This window comes from Propithecus coquereli, unplaced genomic scaffold, assembly GCF_000956105.1.
Source record: "Propithecus coquereli isolate 6110/MARCELLA unplaced genomic scaffold, Pcoq_1.0 Scaffold46, whole genome shotgun sequence".
Lineage (NCBI taxonomy): Eukaryota > Metazoa > Chordata > Mammalia > Primates > Indriidae > Propithecus > Propithecus coquereli.
Window position 1 is genome coordinate 5,725,528 of NW_012150396.1, and position 21,651 is coordinate 5,747,178.

The window sequence follows — 21,651 nt, forward strand, 5'->3', positions numbered from 1 at the left end:
GTCTCTCTTTAATAAAGCGGTATCTTAGGTCCTATAGAGGGATTGATCTGGTGGGTAATTGAGGCACAGACCAAGAATTTATAGTTTTTGCAAGCAGCTGAACTGGGGCGTTAGGACCAGAAAATCTAATGATTATTCTCGTTTCCCATGAATGTAGAAAGTAATTGTTATAAATCCATGACATACCCTCAGGAATGTGAGATTAACTTAATATTGTATAGTAGAAGTATAGGTCATGTTGCCCCCAGCATGCATATGTTTGCTTAATCCTAAGTATCAAGCTTCAAGAAAAATTACCTATCCTTTGGAAGGTAATCTGTTAGAGATGTATTATTCTTAACTCTGGAAATTCTCTTTTCAGATGCTGTCTTTGCATTTCAGTTACGCAACCCCGTGCACAACGGGCATGCTCTGTTAATGCAGGATACCCATAAGCAACTTCTGGAGAGGGGCTACCGGCGCCCAGTCCTCCTCCTCCACCCTCTCGGCGGCTGGACGAAGGATGACGATGTTCCTTTGATGTGGCGGATGAAGCAGCACGCGGCAGTGCTGGAGGAAGGCATCCTGAATCCCGAGACAACAGTGGTGGCCATCTTCCCATCCCCCATGATGTATGCTGGGCCCACTGAGGTAGACGGCTCTCTGGATTCAGGTTTTCACTGCAGCAGTGTTAAAGCCACTCTCGGTAACACAGCTAGAGTCTCCAGCAGACCTATTGATTTTTCTCTGGTGTGGAGGTCGATTCCAAACATTCAGCCTACCTGGAGTGCTCTCCTGCTCTGGGATATTCCCTGGAGGTAACCCCCCAGAGGGGCAGCCTTCTTGAGAGACGGGGAGAAGTTTCTCTTGCTCTTATTGTGGGTCTTGGTCCCGGTTGTGAAAGAGGGGATGCTCCCCGCAGACAGGGCTGGGTGGGGTTGGGAAGGTGTGCCACAAGCTCCTCTTCTAACGACTGGCTGTGTTACAGGTACAGCTCCAACACCACTGATCTTGTCCTTTAACTAAGTCCTAGGTCATTCTCCCCAAGGGACAGATTTGGTCTGATGTTTGCTGCTTCTGAGTTTTGGAAAGGCTAAAGGGATTTCAGTGAGAAGAAAAGCATGGTGCCTTTAAAAAACAAAACATCCAGGGGACATTCTTCATCTGTTCTTCTGTGAAGGACTGCAGCATGAAGAGTCAGGAAGTGAAATTGCTTCTTGATACTGGCTGGGCCATGGGGTCCTGGAATTCTACTTCATAGTCAGAAGGGCTGTTCAAGATCTCTTTATAGCCATATATAAAGAAGAGGACTTAATTAGGTTCTAGCTTCAAGGCAGAGTAGGCTTTCAGAAAATACTTGTATAAGGAACTTGCTTAAAGACAGTCAGTAAGGAGCGAAGCTAGGATTCAAATCTAGGATGTCCTGACTCTAAAGTCTGTATTCTTAACCAGATACACCATCTCTGAAGGCTGATTTACATTCTCTTGTTTAAAGCATATTAACTTTTCAGTAGGTTATAAGTTGACTCACAACAGGCATTCTTGGAAGAGGTATGTGTATTTTATTTATTCATACCTGTTAAATTTAAAAAGTCGGGCCGGGCACGGTGGCTCACGCCTGTAATCCTAGCTTTCTGGGAGGCCGAGGCGGGCGGATTGTTTGAGCTCAGGAGTTCGAGACCAGCCTGAGCAAGAGCGAGACCCCATCTCTACTAAAAATAGAAAGAAATTAATTAGACAACTAAAAATATATAGAAAAAATTAGCCAGGCATGGTGGCGCATGCCTGTAGTCCCAGCTACTCAGGAGGCTGAGGCAGGAGGATCGCTTGAGCCCAGGAGTTTGAGGTTGCTGTGAGCTAGGATGACGCCACGGCACTCTAGCCGGGGCAACACAGTGAGACTCTCTCTCAAAAAAAAAATAAATAAATAAATAAATAAAAAGTCTTCTCATAGGAAAAGCATTCATTAAAATTATTCCGGTCACCTGCAGGAGAATATCAACTCCATGGTTGATCTGTTTACATTTAATTTACTCATATAGCCTTTAGAAGTGGTCAGAAAGGCAGTTTTCTGGTAATTTTACAAGACTTGAAATTAGAATTGGCCATTTACCAGTATGTTCTGTGACTCATAGTGGTACTTAATTTTTGTAGGCTTTAGTTTCCTTTTTTGTTTTAAAAAGGCAAAAGGAATAGGATTAAATAATCTGAGCTTCCATACATATTAAAATTAAGCCATACATTCCCAGTTTATCAACCTTTTGGTACTTGAATTATAGACATGAATATTTCATGAACAAAGGAAGTTCACTTAAGTTCAGAGAACGTAGACTATCTTTTTAATTTTTTAATTTTAAAAATGTTTTTCTTTAGAGATGGGGCCTAGGCCAGATTGGATTGTGGGGAGATCATAGCTCACTGCAGCCTGGGACTCCTGGGCTCAAGCGATCCTCCTGCCACAGCCTCCCGAGTAGCTGGGACTACAGGTGTGAGCCACTGCACCTGGCTGCCCTTTAATTTCACTCAGTGTAAGCAGCTTCTAATTTGCATGAGGCTGAAAAGATTTTCCATTTAAGTGAAGCTGCAAAGTGATTAATTGATGATAAGATTTTGACTGCCCCTTTATAAAAATTCTGGGTCTGAACTAGCAGAGGTTTTGTGTGTGTCTGCTGTGTAGGGGCAGAAAGGAATGACCAGAATTTTCATGAAGGGCTAAATCTGATGGTGGGTGGAGGAAAAGGCAGCCTTATGTAGGGAACAAACATCTGTTAGCATCATATTTTGCCATCTTCTTCATACAGAACGATTGCAGCTCAATGCAAGCAGTAGCAGTGCTGTTATAGAAAAAGAAGTAGTTGTAAAACTTGGGGTCCTTTCTATTCCACTGGCAGGCGGGGAAAGAGAGCTAGGATAGTGTGAGGGGTGGTCAAGGAGGGGGACTTTTATTGGACAGCATTTGGAAGTGCTGCATGTCACTCCTTTGGTTGTCAGTCCTTTGACCAGCGCTCAGCGTGTGGCCACGCTGCAGGGGAAGATGGGGATTGTATTAAACTATGTGCTCATGAAGAAGGACAGTCTATGAAACACAGGTACATGGAACACCAGCGAGTGCAGAAAAAGCAACTCTTAACTCTAGGAAAAATAAACAGTGTGAGGAGAGGAATAAAGTAATAAAGATAAGAAGGGCTAACATTTATTGTGTACTTACTGTGCCCCAGGTACTATTCCAAGTCCTTACATGTTTCACTTATTAATTTTCCTAAAAATTCTATGAGGTAAATGTCACTATAATCCCTATTTTGCAGATGAATATTTATTTCAGCAAACTTGTTGACATCACTCTATCTACTGGGTAAATGGGGTGGGAAATAAGGAAAGTGGAGTAAGAGCCAAGCATCGTATTTTATGGTAGGAAATCTAAATGGTGTGGAAATAATGCCTGTGTTATAAACTGTCAAGACAAAGCAGAATAAGCACACTGTTTGCAAATATGCAGGTAAATACTGTTTACAAATATGGAGGTAAATACCAGCAGAAATAACTTAAAAAGTTGAAACCCCTCCAGGCAGGCAATGCAAGTAGGAGGTATGGAGTTGTCCTCTTACTCTTGCACTTTCTAAACTATGTTGATAAACATGTAAGTGTCTGGTGTAAGAGAAACTGTTAAGGGAGATAAAATGAAAACAAAACAATAAAAGATGTTTTGGTTGTTCATGTGTAGCAGTCATCATTTATACCTTATTTTCATATAGAACAATGATAGTTATGTAAATCCCTAACAATGGAGCTTTACTCCGAAAGGGAGCTAAGATCAAATTTCTGGGCCTGCGTTTGTCCTAAACTTTATTGGCCAAGTCACTCAACCTTTGAGGGCTTCGCTTTCTTCAGATTTTAATGAGAGGGTTGAATTAGAGATGGTCTCATCTAGTGTAAGCTCAAAAGTTTCACTATTTCTAGGTGTTAGACTAACTAATTTTTGATTTTAAACAATAGGTCTTAATGTGAAAATATAGGGCCTCAAAGCTAGTTTTGGATGCAGCATGGCTGTTTACTTACAACCAACCCCTTTTCTTGTTGTTACCTAGTACCAGGTGGTAGTCACTTAGTTTCATGACTTTATCAGTACCAGTTTATGTGAGTACGCATATAACGTGTCATTTTCGTCCAGTAGACTTTTTTAACCTGTTAAAGTATCATGGAGAAAAGTTCGTAAGTCGTAAGTGTACATAGAGCTCAGTGAACTTTACAGTGAGCACACCCTGATCACCAGCCCCCAGATGCCGGATCGAGAAACAGAACATTTCCGTCAGCCCAGAAGTTCCTTTCAGTTGGTGCAGTTGCTTCCCTCCAAGGGTCAACCACTGTCCTGACTTCTCACCTCATAGCTTAGATTTCGAACTGTGTAAGTGACACCTAGTAGTTGTGTAAAACTGTACACATAGACACATATATATCCATGTTTATGCTGTTTTAGGGGTTTTGGGGGTTCTTTTTTTTTTGGTCTAATTTTGTTTCTGGTTTCCCAAGATGATACATTTAAATTTGTTGAGATTTCCTACCAATAGATAATGATTATATAAAAAGCATATGCATTTATTATCCATTTACTACTTTTAAGTACTTGGTCATAAAAAACAGTTATCTAAAACGAAAACTTTAATTGTAGGTCCAGTGGCATTGCAGAGCACGGATGGTTGCAGGAGCCAATTTTTACATTGTTGGGCGAGACCCGGCTGGCATGCCTCATCCAGAAACAGGGAAGGATCTTTATGAGCCAACTCATGGCGCCAAAGTGCTGACAATGGCCCCCGGTCTAATCACCCTGGAAATAGTTCCCTTTCGAGTTGCAGCTTACAACAAGAAAAAGAAGCGTATGGACTACTATGACTCTGAACAGTAAGTTTTCCATTCTCTACACAAATCTGTAAAACGCTGTGGCCTTAGCGAGTCCCAGGGCTTTAGTGTATTGTCTCATGTGTACAACTGTGCTAATGACAGGCTTTGTTGCACCCATTTCAGAGAAGGGCAAACTGAGGAAAAAACTAAATTCTCAATATTCTAGAAGTTAGAAGTACAAAAGAAATTGAATCTAGTTTCATCGTTCATGGTTTCAGGAATTTTGAAGTCTTTAAGAAATAGAAGTATTGACATTTCTCTGTCTGCCATATCTGTTGGAGCTTACTGAGCATAAAAAGTAGTCCAAGGACTCAGTGATGCTAACTCTCGTTAGCCTGGGTCATCTGTGTATGAAGAGAGAGTTTAGGTGATATATGTGCGATAACTGTATGACAGGTACTGGCCTGATTGTTTACAGGTATTAAATTATTTACAGGTTGAATACTCCTTATCTGAAATGCTTGGGATCAGAGATATTTCAGATTTTGGGATATTTGTATATATATAATGAAATATTTTGGGGATGGGACCCAAATCTAAACTTGAAATTCATTTATTTCATATACTCCTTGTACATATAGCCTGAAGTCAATTTTATACAGTATTTTTAATAATTTGTGTGAAATAAAATTTGTGTACATTGTACCATTAGAAAGCATAGGTGTCAGGTGAGAAATTTTCTATTTGTGGCATTAGGTTTGCTGCTCAAAAAGTTTCAGATTTTGGATTTTTGGATTAGGGATGCTCAACTTGTATTTCTCATGACAATCTGTAAGGTAGGTGCTGTTATCCCCATTGTATAGAAGAGTAACCTGAGGCATAGAAAGGCATTCAAATAACTTGTACACGGTCACAGAACTAGCCCAACTGTTGAACCCAAGCAGTCTGGCTGCAGAGTCTGTGCTCTTAATCACTAACAGCACAACTTCTTTCCTCAAAGATCCTAGGAGGAGCAAAAAACAAGTTTTTAGCACAAATTATTGGTAGTATAGAGCATATATTTATCTCCTTTTGACTAGTAAAATTATATTTATTTCTGTGTATCGATAATGCCTATCAGTAGTAGATTTTCTAAGTTTAAAGTGGTCTTGTGAAGCTGCAGAATCTGAAGTTACTGGTTCTGGCCCCATCCTTGCTGTGTGACTCCAGAGTCCTGAGTCTTTTCTGCCCTTGTTTCCTCCTCTCTGGAATAATGGCAGTGGACAAGCTCAAAATCTGTAGCTGCTTCCACGACCTACGGCACCTAGTTATTTCCATACCTTAGTAGGTGCTTGTACATATGAGTTGTTTTGTCGATTGACATTTATTTAGTAAACGTTTAGTACCTGCTTTTTTAGTACAAATTATAATTCACATTCAGCAAATAAAACAGATAATTATTTTTTTATTTCTGTTTTACCAGTGGCAGCTCTCCTGACAGGTACCAATTGCAAACTGACTATGGCCTAGTAACCTTCAATCTGAAAGTTCTCACCCTTTTTCCCATGGCATTTTACAGTTGGCTCTGTATTTAAGAATAATGCCAACCCTGACCTTGTGTCCTCGTTTGCTGTGGTTCCTTTTCTAACGGTGGGGACAGGAAAGAAAAAGAAACCTGTTAAAAATTAAAACAACATTCTGTTGTTTCTAAAAGGGACACAAAGTTTGTTGTCATTTGATTTCTTTGGGATAAATGATAAATTCACTGGATAAAGAAATACTGTTATTACCAGTGGAGATCGGGAGACTTGTTGGTTTCTCATTTAATGGCATAAGTAATTCTGGAGACAATGAACACTTCTAGGTGATAGCAGATTTTTCTGAGTTATGAACTGTAGCTAAAATGTAGGAAAGTCTTATGAGAGTGAATGAACAGAAATGCAGGCAAGTGTAAAAGGACTCCTAAGTGTTCTTATGGCCCAGGTGTGGAATTCAAGACAGGAGCCTTTCTAGTCTACATTTTCCGAAGATCTGAAATGTGGCCCAGATCAGTATACTTCTAAACCACACCAGGAGAAGAATCTGTAACAAACTAAAACATTTTTACCCGTGTACAAAATCTGGTTTGCCAAAATTTAGAAATAGTTCTAAATCATATGGGGGTTTTTTGCCTTAAAAAATTAAAAATATATACATATATATAGATATATGTGTATGTGTATATATGTGCACACTGTGATTTCACTGTCTAAAAAATGCATCTGTAACAGTGGCATGCTGAAAGTTGTAAATAGAATTTTTCTACCAATGGGATTCCTTAGAAGCTTTAAAAAAACAGAATTTTAAGCAAAACAAAAGCATCTGTAGTAAACTTTGAACTGGTTTATCACAAAAGGTGATTGAAACCTTTAAATTGATTATTAAGGAAAGTAAAAAAAGTTTCAGGTACAGTTATGCTCTTTTGTGGTTAAAATTATGTAAGTCCTCTGGGAGGCCGAGGCGGGTGGATTGTTTGAGCTCAGGAGTTCAAAACCAGCCTGAGCAAGAGCGAGACCCCGTCTTTACTAAAAATAGAAAGAAATTAATTGGACAACTAAAAATATATAGAAAAAATGAGCTGGGCATGGTGGCACATGCCTGTAGTCCCAGCTACTCGGGAGGCTGAGGCAGAAGGATTGCTTGAGCCCAGGAGTTTGAGGTTGCTGTGAGCTAGGCTGACGCCACGACACTCTAGCAAAAAAGTGAGACTCTGTCTCAAAAAAAAAAAAAAAAAAATTATGTAAGTCACCATGAAAGATTCTAATTTATTTAGTCTGGGGAGAGGCCTCTGTAATTCTTTAAAAAGCGCCCCACCCTAAAACCCCCAAAGGAGGGTAGCAGTGCCTTCCTACAAATCATCTGTAAGACACACAGTGTCAGATGGAATGCTAGGCCCAGCAACCTTTTGCTTCTCACCTAGCGTGTGAATTATTTGTTTAGTTTGCGTACAAGAGATTATGAGCAAATCTTGTTCTGAGAGTTACGATTAACTGCATCAGATCACCTGCATAATGGCAAGGGAGAGAGAGCAAGGAGAGAGAAATAAAATCATTTTGCTAGTGGCTAAATATTAAAACTTAGGTGAGTTTCCATTTTGACTAGTTAAGAAAACAAAACCAAATTAAAAAGATTTGAGTTTTTTTTCTTTTTTTTTTTTCTTTTTTTACACTTCTTGTGCTGGTGTTTCATTGCTATGGTCTCTTTGTATGATCAGCTGGTTTAATCACACACAGGGCCCTAAAACCCATATGTATGTAGTTGACTGATGTGCTGATAGCCCTTGATAACTTTGATGTTTTGTTAAATCTGTGTAGTATTGCTTTAAGTCTCTCTTTTAATCATTCAAAAGCTAAATAATTACATCAGTTCTCATAAGATTTTCCAAAGATGAATTCTATATTAGTTGCATGAGTGGCTCATTTCCTTGGAATTTTTTTGGGTTACCAAATCTTAATAAGTTATAACTTGGGAAGCCTTAAAACTGCCTTAGTTTTCTAATTTTGTATTCAAATATAATTAAGTTGATGGGAATATGTTGGAAAATGATTAAAATTTTGTGGAAAGGCAACAGTCTTTGATGTAGTGACAAAATACCGTTATTAATTATGCACATATGAGGTTGTCTTTCTTTTTGATTCATGGACATTACTCAATGCCAGTTTTTATGTAATTAATGATTTTGTAGCTTTTGATTTGATTAAATACCAGTGTAAGACAAGGCTTATGGGAAAAAAAAAACAAACTTCGTGAATGTTTCAGGGAAGATATTATTGATAGGAATTATGATAAAAATCATCTGTTTATATTTAAGAAGTTAAGGAGGTTCATGTTAGCTGTAATGGGGACTCAAGGAAATTTAGTTTTAGGACCACAAGGTTAAAGCTCATTCTTTCAGATATTACAAACAAACTTTTAGAGGTAATTCAATTACCTTATTTGTATTTTTTTCCTCCTTTATGAAGTAAATCTTTGTATTTGAGTAGATAAATGCAGAATTATTCAGATTACTGAAGGAGCAAACTCAAAAAAGAGACAGTACACATGAGTGAGAGTGCGTTGTGGAAGTTGGTAAACGAAGGGATGGGAAGTGAATGTTTGTTCTCTGGTTATTTCTACATTTTCAATAGACTATTGCTTTTATCCTTTAATGCTAGAGTATACCTTAAGTCGTGTACTATTACTGCCATTTTTAAAAACACTCTAGTCGTGGCATCCTTAAAGGCCTTTTCAGAAGTTTCCCTTCTTTTATATATTTTCTATGGCAGAGCTCATCTATTCTGGTTTCTGTGCGGGTGACTCTTAAACCTGTACTTCAGTGTTTCCCAGCTGCTAACTGTATTAGTTTTCTGTTACTGTGTAACGAATCACCACAAACTGAGTGGCTTAAAACAACACCTGCGTATTACTCACACTGGGTTCTTTAGGTCAGAAAACTGGGTGGGCTTGACAGGGTTCTCTGGCCAGCTGGGCTCTGGTCTGAAGGCTCTAGAAAGAGTCTACTTTCCAGTTGATCCTTGTTAGCAGAATTCAGTTCCTTGCAGTTGTACGACTGAGGTCCCTGTCTTCTTACTGGCTGTTGGCTGAGGATTGCTCTCTGCGCCTGTAGGCTACTTTAGGTCCTTCCTTGGGGCCCCCTCCGTGTCAGCAGTAGAACCTCCCTCAGGCTGAATCACTCTCTCTGACTTCCCTTCTGCTACCAGCTGCGAACATTCTTTACTTTTAAAGGGCTCCAGTGATTGGCTTATCTACCCAGATAATTTTCCTATTTTAAAGTCAACTGATTAGTAAATGTAATTGCATCTGCAAAGTACCTTTTGCTATGCAGCAACATCCCATGGCAGTAACACCAGGGAGCAGAGGTCACTGGGGCGGTGTTAGAGTTCTGTCTACCACACCAGTGGACATTTCTGTTCAGATGTCTTCATATTACTGAGAATGTCCAAAACTCACTTTACCTTTACCAAATATCTCCAAATCCTAAATTTCTTTAGTTACTTTTTCTTCCCATTATATAGAACCTTAAAGTCCTGTATCCTTCGACCTCACTCTGCACATTCAAGTCTTGTCATGTTGACCATTGAAGTATTTCTTGTGTGAATTCTTTCTTTCCCTTTCTTGCTACAGAGTCTTTGCAACACACAAGTATTTCTGTTAGGGTACTGGGGAATTGTCTTTTCTATTAATTCATAAAAAGCTTTTGGGTTTTTTTTTAAATTAATTTTGATGTTTCTTCTGAAAACTTAGAAATCTGTCTGTAACTACATGAATTTACCAATGAGTCTCATCCTGTATTTGTAGATTTTGCACATATTTTGTTGTAGGGAATTACTTCATGGCCATTAATAGATGAGAGCTAATTTAAAATCTATTGTCTTTGAATCATAATTAGGGATAATATTACTATGTATATTTTTGAAAATCAAATTATGTATTATATTTTATGTATACTGGATCTTGTATTGAAGTCAATATATTTAAGTTAGCATAAAACTGATTTTGCTTTGCATTATTTATTAACTACTTATGGAGTCTTTACTATGTATGTGCCATTGCTAGGTGTGGGCAGTAAGTTGGAAACAGGCAGATACTGTAATTGCCCTCGTGGGACATAAAGAAGACAGATAATGAACTGCTGACAACACAGTTAAGGGTGGTGAGTGTTTGGCAGAAGACTGTAGGAAACCCTGTTAGCACTTGTCCGACCGATCTGGGCTATCAGGGATGGATTCCTGGAGCGAGTGACATTTGGCCTGAGCCCCCAAAGATGAATAGGCATTTCTCTGGTGACCAAGGGAGTAACAGCATTCTGGATAAAAGGATCAGCACATACCAAGATCCTGGGGTGAGAAGGATCACAGGAGGTTTGGAAAGAAGGCCAGGGCAGGGTAGGACAGAGAGTTAAAGCAGGAGGATGAGATAGTTAGGGGCCGGATAATTCTTTGACAGGTAGGAACTGAAATAGATGGGACATTTCAAAGATGATGTTATTACAGTGTGGATTGGACATAAGGAAGTTCACGTTTCTGGTAATGAGGTAGGTTAGATTTACTGATTGACTTCCCAAGAAATGAACTAACAATGTTAGATAAAATAAAACATTTTCCTAAAAGTATTGTGGAGCTCACGAGTTGATGATGAGAACTAGAAGGCCAAAAACATGAAGTGAATGCTAGGACTTCAGATAAGCTGAGCACTGAAGCTGCTTTTGCCCTGGTGGACCGTGCAAACTTGCATGCCGATTGTCATGGGCTCATAGTGTAGGTGGGAATAGAAAACAACTCTGGTTCTGATCGCGTGGAGAGTCCAGCAGGAGACACTCCCATTCGCTGGGTCTCCCTGCCACCTCAAGTGTAAGGGAGAGCCTAAAGTGAACCCAGTTCATTCTTTTACTCCAGGAAACTGAGCGAAACTTTGAGCTTTAGGCTCAAAAGCTCAAAGCTCTGCCCAGATGGGCCAAACTCATGTTACCTGGGTGATATTAAAACAAATAAACAAAAAACTTTCAAGCCGTGAAATTAGTTTTAGATGGTTCCTGCTTAGGCATGCCTCAAAGCATTCAGCAGAAGCAAACGTAAACTCTCCCTAGAGCACTACACCTTCATCCTAGGCCTTGACTTATTCCTATGAATAATTATGTAAATTTAATGAACAATTTTAGTCAAATATGACAAAGTGTACAAGGAAACAAAGCACCACAAGCAAGAAAAATGGAAACTGCAGCCTCAGAAGTATACCTGCAGAGACTTCACATACTGGAATTACCAGACCTAGATTACAAAGTAATTATACTTGTTGTGTTCATAAAACCAAAGACAAGTTTGAAACTGTCTGCACCGAACATAAAAGTATAAAAATGATATGGCAGTTTACAAAAGAGAAAGATAGGGAGGCCAGTGTGAAGGCATGGATCGGTACAGGCAGGAGTTAATGGTAGCTTAGGTTTGGGTGGGTGGCAGCAGGGAGACTGGAGGACGTGGATCGACTCAGAACATCTGAAGTCGGCACTGTCAGCAGGACTGGTAGCATAATTGCTGTATTACATGAAGGCTGGTATTTTGTTCTTAACAATTGCATAAATCTAATCCCCATTTTAAAATAAATAGTAACAACCAAAATAAAAAAATCAATTTATTTCAGTATTCTTCTCTGGAATTCCAGATGTGGTAGGCAGAGGTTTTTAATGGAAAGAATTGTAGGTGGAGAAGTGCGATGGAATTAGTGTAGGATTTGTGTTTCTCACAACATCATTCTTATATGCAAGGTAAATTTTAGGTTTTCTCTAACAGGTGTTTTGATTCTGAAAGTGATCTGATGGCAAGATTCTGTTGCTTCTGCATGTCACAAAACAGTTCATGAACAAGATTTTTTGTATTTTGCACCCTTTTGAGTTTTTACCAATAGAAGATCATTTCCTCCCCAGTTTTTATGGCAAACTTCCTTTAATCAGTAATGAAATAGATGACATGGAAATATACATTATGTCTTCATCCTTTCACAGACCCCTCTTGAAAACATTCTAGAGAGATGGGAAGTTATGTTTTCTAGAAATAAAATACAAGTGATTTTTTTCCTCTGATAGTCAATGTTAGGAATGATAGATAAGACACCAATAAGAAGATGTTATTATGGTATTTTCAGTACAAAATCCAGCAACACCCAGGTGCTGCTTATAATCATAACATCTGAGAGAAAGAGAGGGGGAAGGGGAGATCTGTACTGAGCAGTCACCAACAATGTGAGACAGTGATACTGTGGGGCTTTGGCCCAGGTGGAACTCTCAAGAGCTGGAACAGACTACATAGAAGACATGTTTTTTTTAATGCCAGGAATCCAAAGTAGCCTTGAACCAAAGCAGGCTTTTCTCTTTATCCCAAAGCCCTGACCAGATTTGACCACTCTTGTGAAACATCAGTACTAGAGAAAAAGAAAGAGCAAAGGAGATAGTTGTTCAAAGAATATTTTCCCTGGTGCTTGGGTAGGGTGGTGTAGGTGTCCACACAGAGCAGTACAAGTGCTCTTAATACTCCAGCCTGGTGGAAGAAAAATAGACCTCAGTCATGTGTGCTCACTTAAAACCCGCTGTTCCTAGAAAGTTCCTTTTTTGTGGGTGAGTGGAGTAACCTGATTTTGCTGTATTCTTGGATGAATAAGGAGTGGATGGAATGAGTTCCCCCTAAAAAGTCAACCAATGAAAAGTATGTTTGAGAAAGATTATGAAAACATTTAAAAAGAGAAAACACCTATGCCATCACCAGTATTTTTACTTTGCTTTATTCTTTTTCTAGGCATTCATTTAACACAATTGAGCATAGTTGAGTTTATAATAGAATTTTGTTTCCTGCTTTTTATTTACTTTTCATGAACATCTTTCCATGCTACTAGAAGTTCTTTGAAACATTTTAATGGCTCCTTGTCAGTGTCTGGTGCTATACTTTGCCTGTGCCGTAAGTCCCGCTGGCTTCACTTGAGTGAAGAAGCGTGTGGAGGCTCCCTCCCTGCTGCAGAAGAGGCGTCCCCACAGCACACTCATGTCCCTGGGCATCACTGAGGGCAGGTGGCATCCATCTGCTTGCCCATCTCTTCCCACCCCTTTCTCCTGAAAACATGGCGTGTAGTTCTTCTGTATCTGTACCTTCAAATGCAACACTATTCAGATCTGCCATAATCTCCTCCCAAACTCTAGAGCTGTGCTGTGTCGGTCTTTGACCTTTCTGACCATAGAGTTCTAGGAGGAAATAGCCACAAGTTATATGTCTCGCACCTTGATGTTTTCTCTTGCTTTTCTTTGTTCCTGTGACTTTTGGGATCTTCTCATTTTTCTTATATTTTCTGCCCCTTTTGGAGGAGGGTGGGGTTTACTTTTTATAAAAGTATCATCAAACCACAATTTCTTCCTTTTTAGCCTACCAATTAGCAGAGTTTCTCACCCTTGGCACTGTTGGCATTTGGGGCCAGATAATTCTTTGTCCTGGGGAGGCCATCTTGTGTGTTGTAGGATGATTGCCCTGGCGATGGGCAAGAGGGTGACAGAGTAATCTCTGTTGAGAATCATTGGTTTATAGCAATATTGGCATATTTGGGGGCCTTATGTTCATCTTGATTATTTCATCATTATTGACAAGTCAAAAAATGTTCCTTTTTTTTTTTTTTTTTTACACTCCAGAGACTTTTTTTACTTTCATGTTTAGAACTGAGCTAAGCATTTTGAGGATACTAGAGGTGCTGGTTTCTAAATAAACAAGGACAGTCACGTGTCTAAACAGTAGATAGCAAATAACGAACAAAGAAATTCTGGTGACAAATACAAAGGAAATGACTTAATATAATTAGAGCAATGTCCTTGTTATCTAGAATTCAGTACATGGGTTCACTTAATTAGGGGATACCATTTTCCACAACTCTTTGAAAATGCATTATTTCTGTCTGTATAACCTCCTTTCTTTGAAGGCATTGTTCAGGAAGCAGCACCAGGGACATCAGTCGGGTGCTCAAAGCAGTCCACAGTAGTCTGATGAGAGGGGAGGGTTAATACAACCAAAGTTTAGCCATATTCATACCAGATAATTTTATTTGGATGATTGGGCATCTGAGAGCTTCTGGGTTTAGCTTTCTGAAAGTTTAGGTCCATTCTTGAGTAATCAGAGGCTTCTTTCAGAAGTAGATGAAAAGTGATGTACCTCTTCCAGTTGAAAGCACAGAAGCCCCAAATTTTGCACATCAAAATATTTATAGATGCCTTTGAAACTGTCCATTGGCACTCAGCTAAAGACCCCTGTTCCACATTGTGGAAGATGACAGATTCCATGACTCCTTATGGTAAAGGAAATTGAGTTTCTTCTGCACTTTAGGGCAACCCTAGAAATTCATTACTTGACTGAATGATAGGAGCTGTTCTCTAGCCTTTATATTTATTAAGACGGGGGTGCTGGGAGGAAAACATGATGAATTTTAAGGACTTTGGTTAATTAGAGTCTAGATAATTACATTTTTCATGTATGTCAGTTGGTCTTTGGTTTGAAAATAATCATTTTTAAATTTGTCATGTATGATGTTAACCAATGCTTTTTAGTCCCTGCAAAGAAAGCCATAAATAACTGTTTATCTTGTTTTGAAGAGGGAATTTTTAACTCCAGTCTTAAGAATTCTTAGTGTTTTGATGCATACATAAGACCTACTTTCAAGTTAGACGAGAAGTTAATTAGACTTAAAATAGTCAGTTAGATTTACTTACAAGTTACCACTGTTATTTTTAGTTCTGTCAAAGAAGGAATTCCCTCTTGCTTCTCTGAATTGCTCATTGTCTAGTTAGCATTTTTTTAAAAGCTGGTCTAATGTGAACCTTCAAAAGATACACTTGAGGGCCATCTGCTGACCCCGGCTCTTATTCGTGTGAACAGCTTGTTTTGGTGGCTCTGATGGCCACATATGTGGAATGAGGGACGGCAGATGGTTGTAAAGATTTAAAATCTTCAACAAGTGGCCAGGAGGCATTGTGCTTCGGAGTCAGTCAAGATGCTGGCCACATGTGGCCAGTGTGTGATTTAGAATTTCACATAGTCTGCTAATGTTGGGCTTTTTTTTTCCTCTCTGCTGCTCTAACCTCTTCCCTTTTGTTTTTTTAAGAACTAGCATTCTGTCTGCTGTAGATTCTAAGAATTGGTAACGAAGTGGTTTTGGGAAGTAAAAAAACAAACATAATGATGTTTCTTTTTCCAGGTGCCATGGAAGATTGGTTAACTAGGATAATGAAATGGCCCTAGTTAGAATTGCTTTGTAGTGAAAACCTAAGGTCCTTTATTTAGTAGCTTTTTCTGCTTCTGGCAGATTCCTGATTACTCACAGGTAAAGTTCAGGGCTAATTTTAGATCATTCAAGAAATTCCTCATCTTTGATTTAGTTATTTCTATAGAATAATATCCATTTAAAGATGTACTTGTGAAAAATATTTCATTGTATAATAGATAGTGGCTCTTGTGTCAATTCCCTGAACCTAGATTCTGATAAAAAGTAAACTCCTTCATGTGGCAGAGATAGAAATGCAAGTAGGAGGCAGAGGAAAATGTGTTTTCTGTAGCTGGGGTGGAGTGCAGCCACCACCACGTGGGAGCGGAAACTCCCATTCCATGGGATGCAGAAATGCTTGCGGCATGCGGGGCAGATGGAGTGTGAAATAGCTTCAGGAAAAGAGGTGCCCAGGGACCTTGGTTTAAAAATGCAATTTCAGAAGGAATGCAGGCAGACTTCTGGATTTCAGACAGTTTGGCATTCTGGGGAAAGAAAGGACTTTAATAGGTCTGGCCTTTTTCCTTTAATCAAAAAGTTAAGGCAGAGTCATTCAGCAAGCTGCTCTCACTTCTTTCTCATCGCGGTCGAGAACAAGCACTTTGTGTATGTTTCTTTTTTTGCAACCTAAGTTAAAATATACATGGTAAGAAAGCTTTCGGGTCATACTTTTCCTCAGTGAAGCTTATTTAGGGAGCTGTAAGTGGACCTCCTAAGGGACTGAAACATTCAGTCAATATTTTGTCAAATGATTCTCAGCTAAACTAATTTTCAATTTTATGTCGGGTTGGAGCAAGCATTTTTAGATACAGTTGGAAACGTATCTGGATCCCTCCGTAGCCACTCAGCTCCTTTGACCTCCTTTCTGGCCTTGCTTGCTAAGCCCTGTACTGAGGTGTAACCTCTGGCCTGGAGATAAAGTCAGCTGTGTTGATGGATTCTATGATAAATTCTTTCCTGTACACGTTCTTATTGCCCTCAGAAGGCAACCTGACATCTTTATGGAGAAGGCTGAGACCATCCTGCGTTAACCACTGATATTTTTCTAACTCTAAATCATCACACTTTCTCTTCACCTTTAAAATTATTTAAAATCACTTTGGATAGAGATTTTTTTAAAATAAGTTTTTACTCATCATAAAAATTGATAATAATTTGATATTTTTATTTGCTTTTGATAATGTTGGTGATAACTGATAAAAAATTATTTTAGAAAACTTCAGAAAACATGATAAACAAAATAAAATGTATCTGTAATACCACTTCCTAGAAATAAGCACTATTAACATTTGGGCCTATTTCTTGATGGTCGGTCTCTCTCTAGTTTATCAAAATTGCAATGATATTTGTCTTAAGTTCAGGCTGCTATAACAAAATACCATAGCCTGGATGGTTTAAGTGACAAACATGTATTTTTATATAGTTCTGAAGGTTGGGAAGTCCAGAGGCCCTTTTTCCTGGTTTGCCCGTGGCCACCTTCTCGCTGTGTGCTCATTTGGGAGAGGGAGCAAGATCTCATGTCTCTTCCTCTTTTCATAGGGGGATTAATCCCATCAAGGGGACTTCACCCTCATGACTTCATCTAATCCTAACTGCCTCCCAAAGGCTCTACCTCCAAATACCATCACTGTGGAAATTAGGGCTTCAACATACGAATTTTGGGGGATACAAACATTTAGTTCATAGCAATATTGTATATAAAGTTGTGTGTCCTGATTATTTTACTTATTGTTAATTATATGAACATTGTATCGCATCCTTACTTTAACGACTATATAATATTCTGCTCAGGACTGTACCATAGTGTTTTTAGGATCTTTTGACCTTCAGGTGATTTATAGTATTTTGCTATCATATAACAACTTTCAGATAGCTGTCTCTGGCATATTTGTCTGCCCTTCTGATTATTTCCTTCTAGATTTCTAGAAGTGTGTGTGATTATTTAAAATATACCTGGCATACCTCTGGAAGCCAGGCCCACTTGGCAGTTCGTGATTTCACTGGATTCTCAGGTTAACTCCACAAATAATGAAGAGAAGAGGGAACATACAGCGCTAAGTAGAAGTGAACAGTGCCTGTGATCTGGTGACCTGAGCAGCCCAGAACTCTTGCTGGGTCCTGGTGGGCCATCTGGGTCAGTTCCTGTGTTTGAGGGAGGAGGATGAAATTACCGGTAGACAGTGTACTCATGGCTGTAGGCGCCCTGTGCTTAATGGCTGGAGGGCTTTTCTGTGTTTTTGTGTATGTGGAGATGAGAGAAACTATCAACACCACCTCTGTGGTCTCTTATCAATGGAATAATACTGATTATTGCTACTTACTGCTGTTGTTTAAAAAAAAAAATCTGATTTTGCTCTTATAATGTCCAGTATGCATTTAGCCTTTCAGATTTGAACTTCCTAAAAGTTTTCAATCTGTGCTAGCTAAATTCAATTTAGAGTTGCTTTAAAAAAATTCCTAGCTCTAGATTAATGGTTGCCAGGGGCTGGGGAAAGGGGGAGGGAGGGCAGGAAATATGGGTGTGGCTGTAAAAGTGCGACTGGAGGGTCAGAGGTGTCTTGTGGTTTTGGAACTGTTCTGTAACTTGACTGCGGTGGATACTGACCCTACACGTGATAAAGTTGCGTAGAACTAAATACCCAGAAATGAGTGTGAGCAAAGCTGGGGAAATCTGAGTAAGATTGGTAGATTGTTTCTACACCAATATTCTGCCTGCGACATGCAAGATGTTACCACTGGGCGGAAACTGGGTAAAGGCTACGGGGGATCTTGCTGTATTATTTCTTACTATTTTGTGTGAATTTACAGTGGTCTCAGTAAGAATTCCAATTCTAAAAATGGGTAATATTCAACAGTGTCGTGTGTTTTGCTCATTGACAAATGTGATATCAGGTTGATGTTCACTAATACTGTTTTATCCAAGTTTGTTTTCATTAAGCTTGTCTAACATAAACAGAAAGAACAAATGCTTTTTTTAAAAATTGCACTACTGGCTGGGTGCGGTGGCTCACGCCTGTAACCCTAGCACTCTGGGAAGCCAAGGTGGGAGGATCGCTTGAGCTCCTCAGGAGTTCGAGACCATCCCGAGCAAGAGTAGAGACCTTGTCTCTACTGAAAATAGAAAAATTAGCCGGGCATGGTGGCGCGTGCCTGTAGTCCCAGCTACTCAGAAGGCTGAGGCAGGAGAATCGCTTGAGCCCAGGAGCTTGAGGTTGCTGTGAGCTAGGCTGACAGAACGAGGCTCCGTCTCAAAAAAAAAAAAAAAACCAAGCAACAAAAAAATTGCACTATAAGTTTCTAAAATTGTGAAATAATTTTTTTTTCCCCCTTTCTCTTTCAGCCATGAAGACTTTGAGTTTATTTCTGGAACACGAATGCGCAAACTTGCCCGAGAAGGCCAGAAACCTCCCGAAGGTTTCATGGCTCCCAAGGCCTGGACTGTGCTGATGGAATACTACAAATCCTTGGAGAAGGCTTAGGTGTTAAGCCAGTCATTCTACCTTTGATGCTTCACTGGGTAGCAAGAGGGGACCACATTAGTCATCGTCAGCATTTATTTGTAGTGGTGTCTGTCCGGATGTGCTTCCTAAAAACAGAGCATTTTCCTTAACCAGCGTCAGTTTGCGTCTGCCTTATGAGTTATGTTTTGAACTAGTGTAACACACTGCTGGTTTTAATGTATCTTTTCTGCTTATTATAGTTATATTCCTACAATATGATTTTAAAATTTTGTCTTTTTATATTATATTTATGCTTCTGTTTCATGATTTTTTCAAGCTGTTACATTAGTTATAACCAATAGTATACACATTGAATCTCAGTGTTCGTTCTTTAATGAAAGAAAAAAAAAGACTAAACGATAAACTTGGCTAGACCTTGTTTTGGGAATTTAACAAGACATCTGTAGCAAGTAGATTTTTTTCCTACATTGAAAATAGAAACTACTTCCTTTCATCCTTCCAATCAGCTGTTGATCTTTCAGTTGTTATAATCTAAAATATTCTTATCATCTGTGTAAGTTCTGAATGAATTTCTTTATTCAATAAAATTAATTGTTTTGGCTTCTTATTTATGTGATACTTTTTATATTGCTTTGTTTACACACACCCTTTCCTCCTTTTGAAAAAGTTTCTCATGGAGGAGTGAAAATACAGGCATCTTTTATTATTGGAATCTAACACTTCATTCCTTACATGTGTTACATCGTGAAATTTTGGATAGCAGGCGCTTATGTTCCATCATTTTAAGTGGGAACATAATAAAGCATTCTTAGTTCGTGTAAAAGCTCAACCAGTTTTCCCAGATCTCTCTCTAATATTCTTAAATACCTATGTAACAATCCACCAAGGATTTGGAATATACGTGGAGTATGTACTGCTTTAGTTAGGAAAAACTAGCTTATGTTGTAGAAATGATCTCTAAATCACAGGGGATTAAAATAAAGAAGATTTACTTCTTCTTTATGCCTTGTGATCCACACGGTTGACAGATTCTGTTCACCTTAGTCATTCAAGGTGAGGTTCTACCACCTTCTGTTACTATGTCAACAAGAGGTTCAGAGGAAAAGCATAAACAGCACACATCACCTCTTAAGTGTTTTGGCTTAGAAGTGACAAACATCACCTGCTAGTTCATTGGGAAGAACAGGTCACAGAGCCCCACTCACATGTAAGGAGTGTTAAGAAATGTCAACTTCCATGGGTACAGGAAGGCGAGTAGACCGGAAATATTGGTGACCAGGAGTAATAAGTACCAGACTTGCCATTCTGGTCTCTATGTTGGAGATGGGGAGTAGTGATAAGTTGTCTCAAGAAGCTCGTCGACATACACCAGCGATTATAATAGTGTTAGAAGGGCAATAGTAGATTAGTATTTAGAATAGTATACAGAATAGTATACAGAATAGTATTTAGAATAGTATACAGATGAATAGTGGTGGAATAGAAGAAGGAATAAGCTAGGTTTAGGAGGTGGCATCACAGGTAAGAGGTGAGAAGAGGTAAGAAATGATTCACAGCAGCGGTGAATCCTGAGTTGAGTTTTATGTGATGAGTACTTGTTTGCTGGATAGACAAGGTGGGAAAGCATATTCCAAGCAAACAGAGAAATACATGAAACAGTTGGCATATTTTGGAAATTATAAGTACCTTTGTGCAGCTAAGGTGTACAATATCAAATGTGGAAAGCAGCAAGAAATGTGGCTTAAGGCAAGATAAGACGATAGTCTGGCTTAGTCCAATGGCAAATAGGGACAGAAGAGAACAGGGCTGAATCAAGAAATGTTTATGTGGTAGGATTGTATGTGATTTCTTGGATGTAGAGGCTAAGGAGAAAGGAGAAATTGTGCATATTTCCAAATGTCTGAGACAATGGATGGATGGTGGTGGTGCTAGTAATAGAGACAAGATAGAAGGAGATAGGAGGATGCCAAGTAGTCTGTTCTTGTGGGTTGGAGCAACCTATCAAGTTTGCTCTTGTGGAATATTTGCTTTTGTAGACTATTGTTAAGTGGAATATTCCAAGTGGAGATGTTGGTTTAGGAACTGGACATACAATTCTCGCTGGACTTGACTCTCAGCTCCAGAAGTGAGGGTTTAGAGAAGTTACTATTTAGAATCACAGCATAAAGCCCTTGGACATTTCGGGAAATGTTTAAGTTGAGAGTAAACACTGTATTTTCATCTAAAGCCAGGGGTGGAACATAGATGGTCCTTTCCTGAACTAGGGCCTTAGAAATCATTTCTCCATTGCTAATGAGGCTCAAAAATGTCTGCTTTCCCACAAATAATTCTCAGGAACTCCTGAAATCCTAAGTGCCCATTTAAGCTTAGAACAGAATAAGACCACAACTAACAATAGCAGTAAGAACATTTTTTACGTTGTTTCGAATTGTAGGTTACCTCTTTAGGAGTTCAGTTTGCTTGATTCAAGGCTCCTTCCAGGAATTGACAAAACTCCCCAGGGAGCCCAGGCTCCTTGGTCGAAAGCCTCATAATCAATTAAATAGGGCTTTAACTTTGAAAAGGAAAAGTTGGC

General features: G+C 39.1%; 1 protein-coding gene across 1 annotated transcript in view; it reads left to right on the forward strand.

Moving 5' to 3' along the window:
- The window catches only part of PAPSS1 (3'-phosphoadenosine 5'-phosphosulfate synthase 1), an 83,090-nt gene extending 63,407 nt beyond the window's left edge, over positions 1–19,683 (forward strand). Inside the window, exons 10-12 of the mRNA XM_012655127.1 lie at positions 362–630; positions 4,646–4,875; positions 18,956–19,683. Of these exons, the coding sequence (XP_012510581.1) occupies positions 362–630; positions 4,646–4,875; positions 18,956–19,094 (638 nt within the window). The 3' untranslated portion in view covers positions 19,095–19,683. The remainder of the gene's footprint in view (positions 1–361; positions 631–4,645; positions 4,876–18,955) is intronic.
- Positions 19,684–21,651: the final 1,968 nt, after the last annotated feature.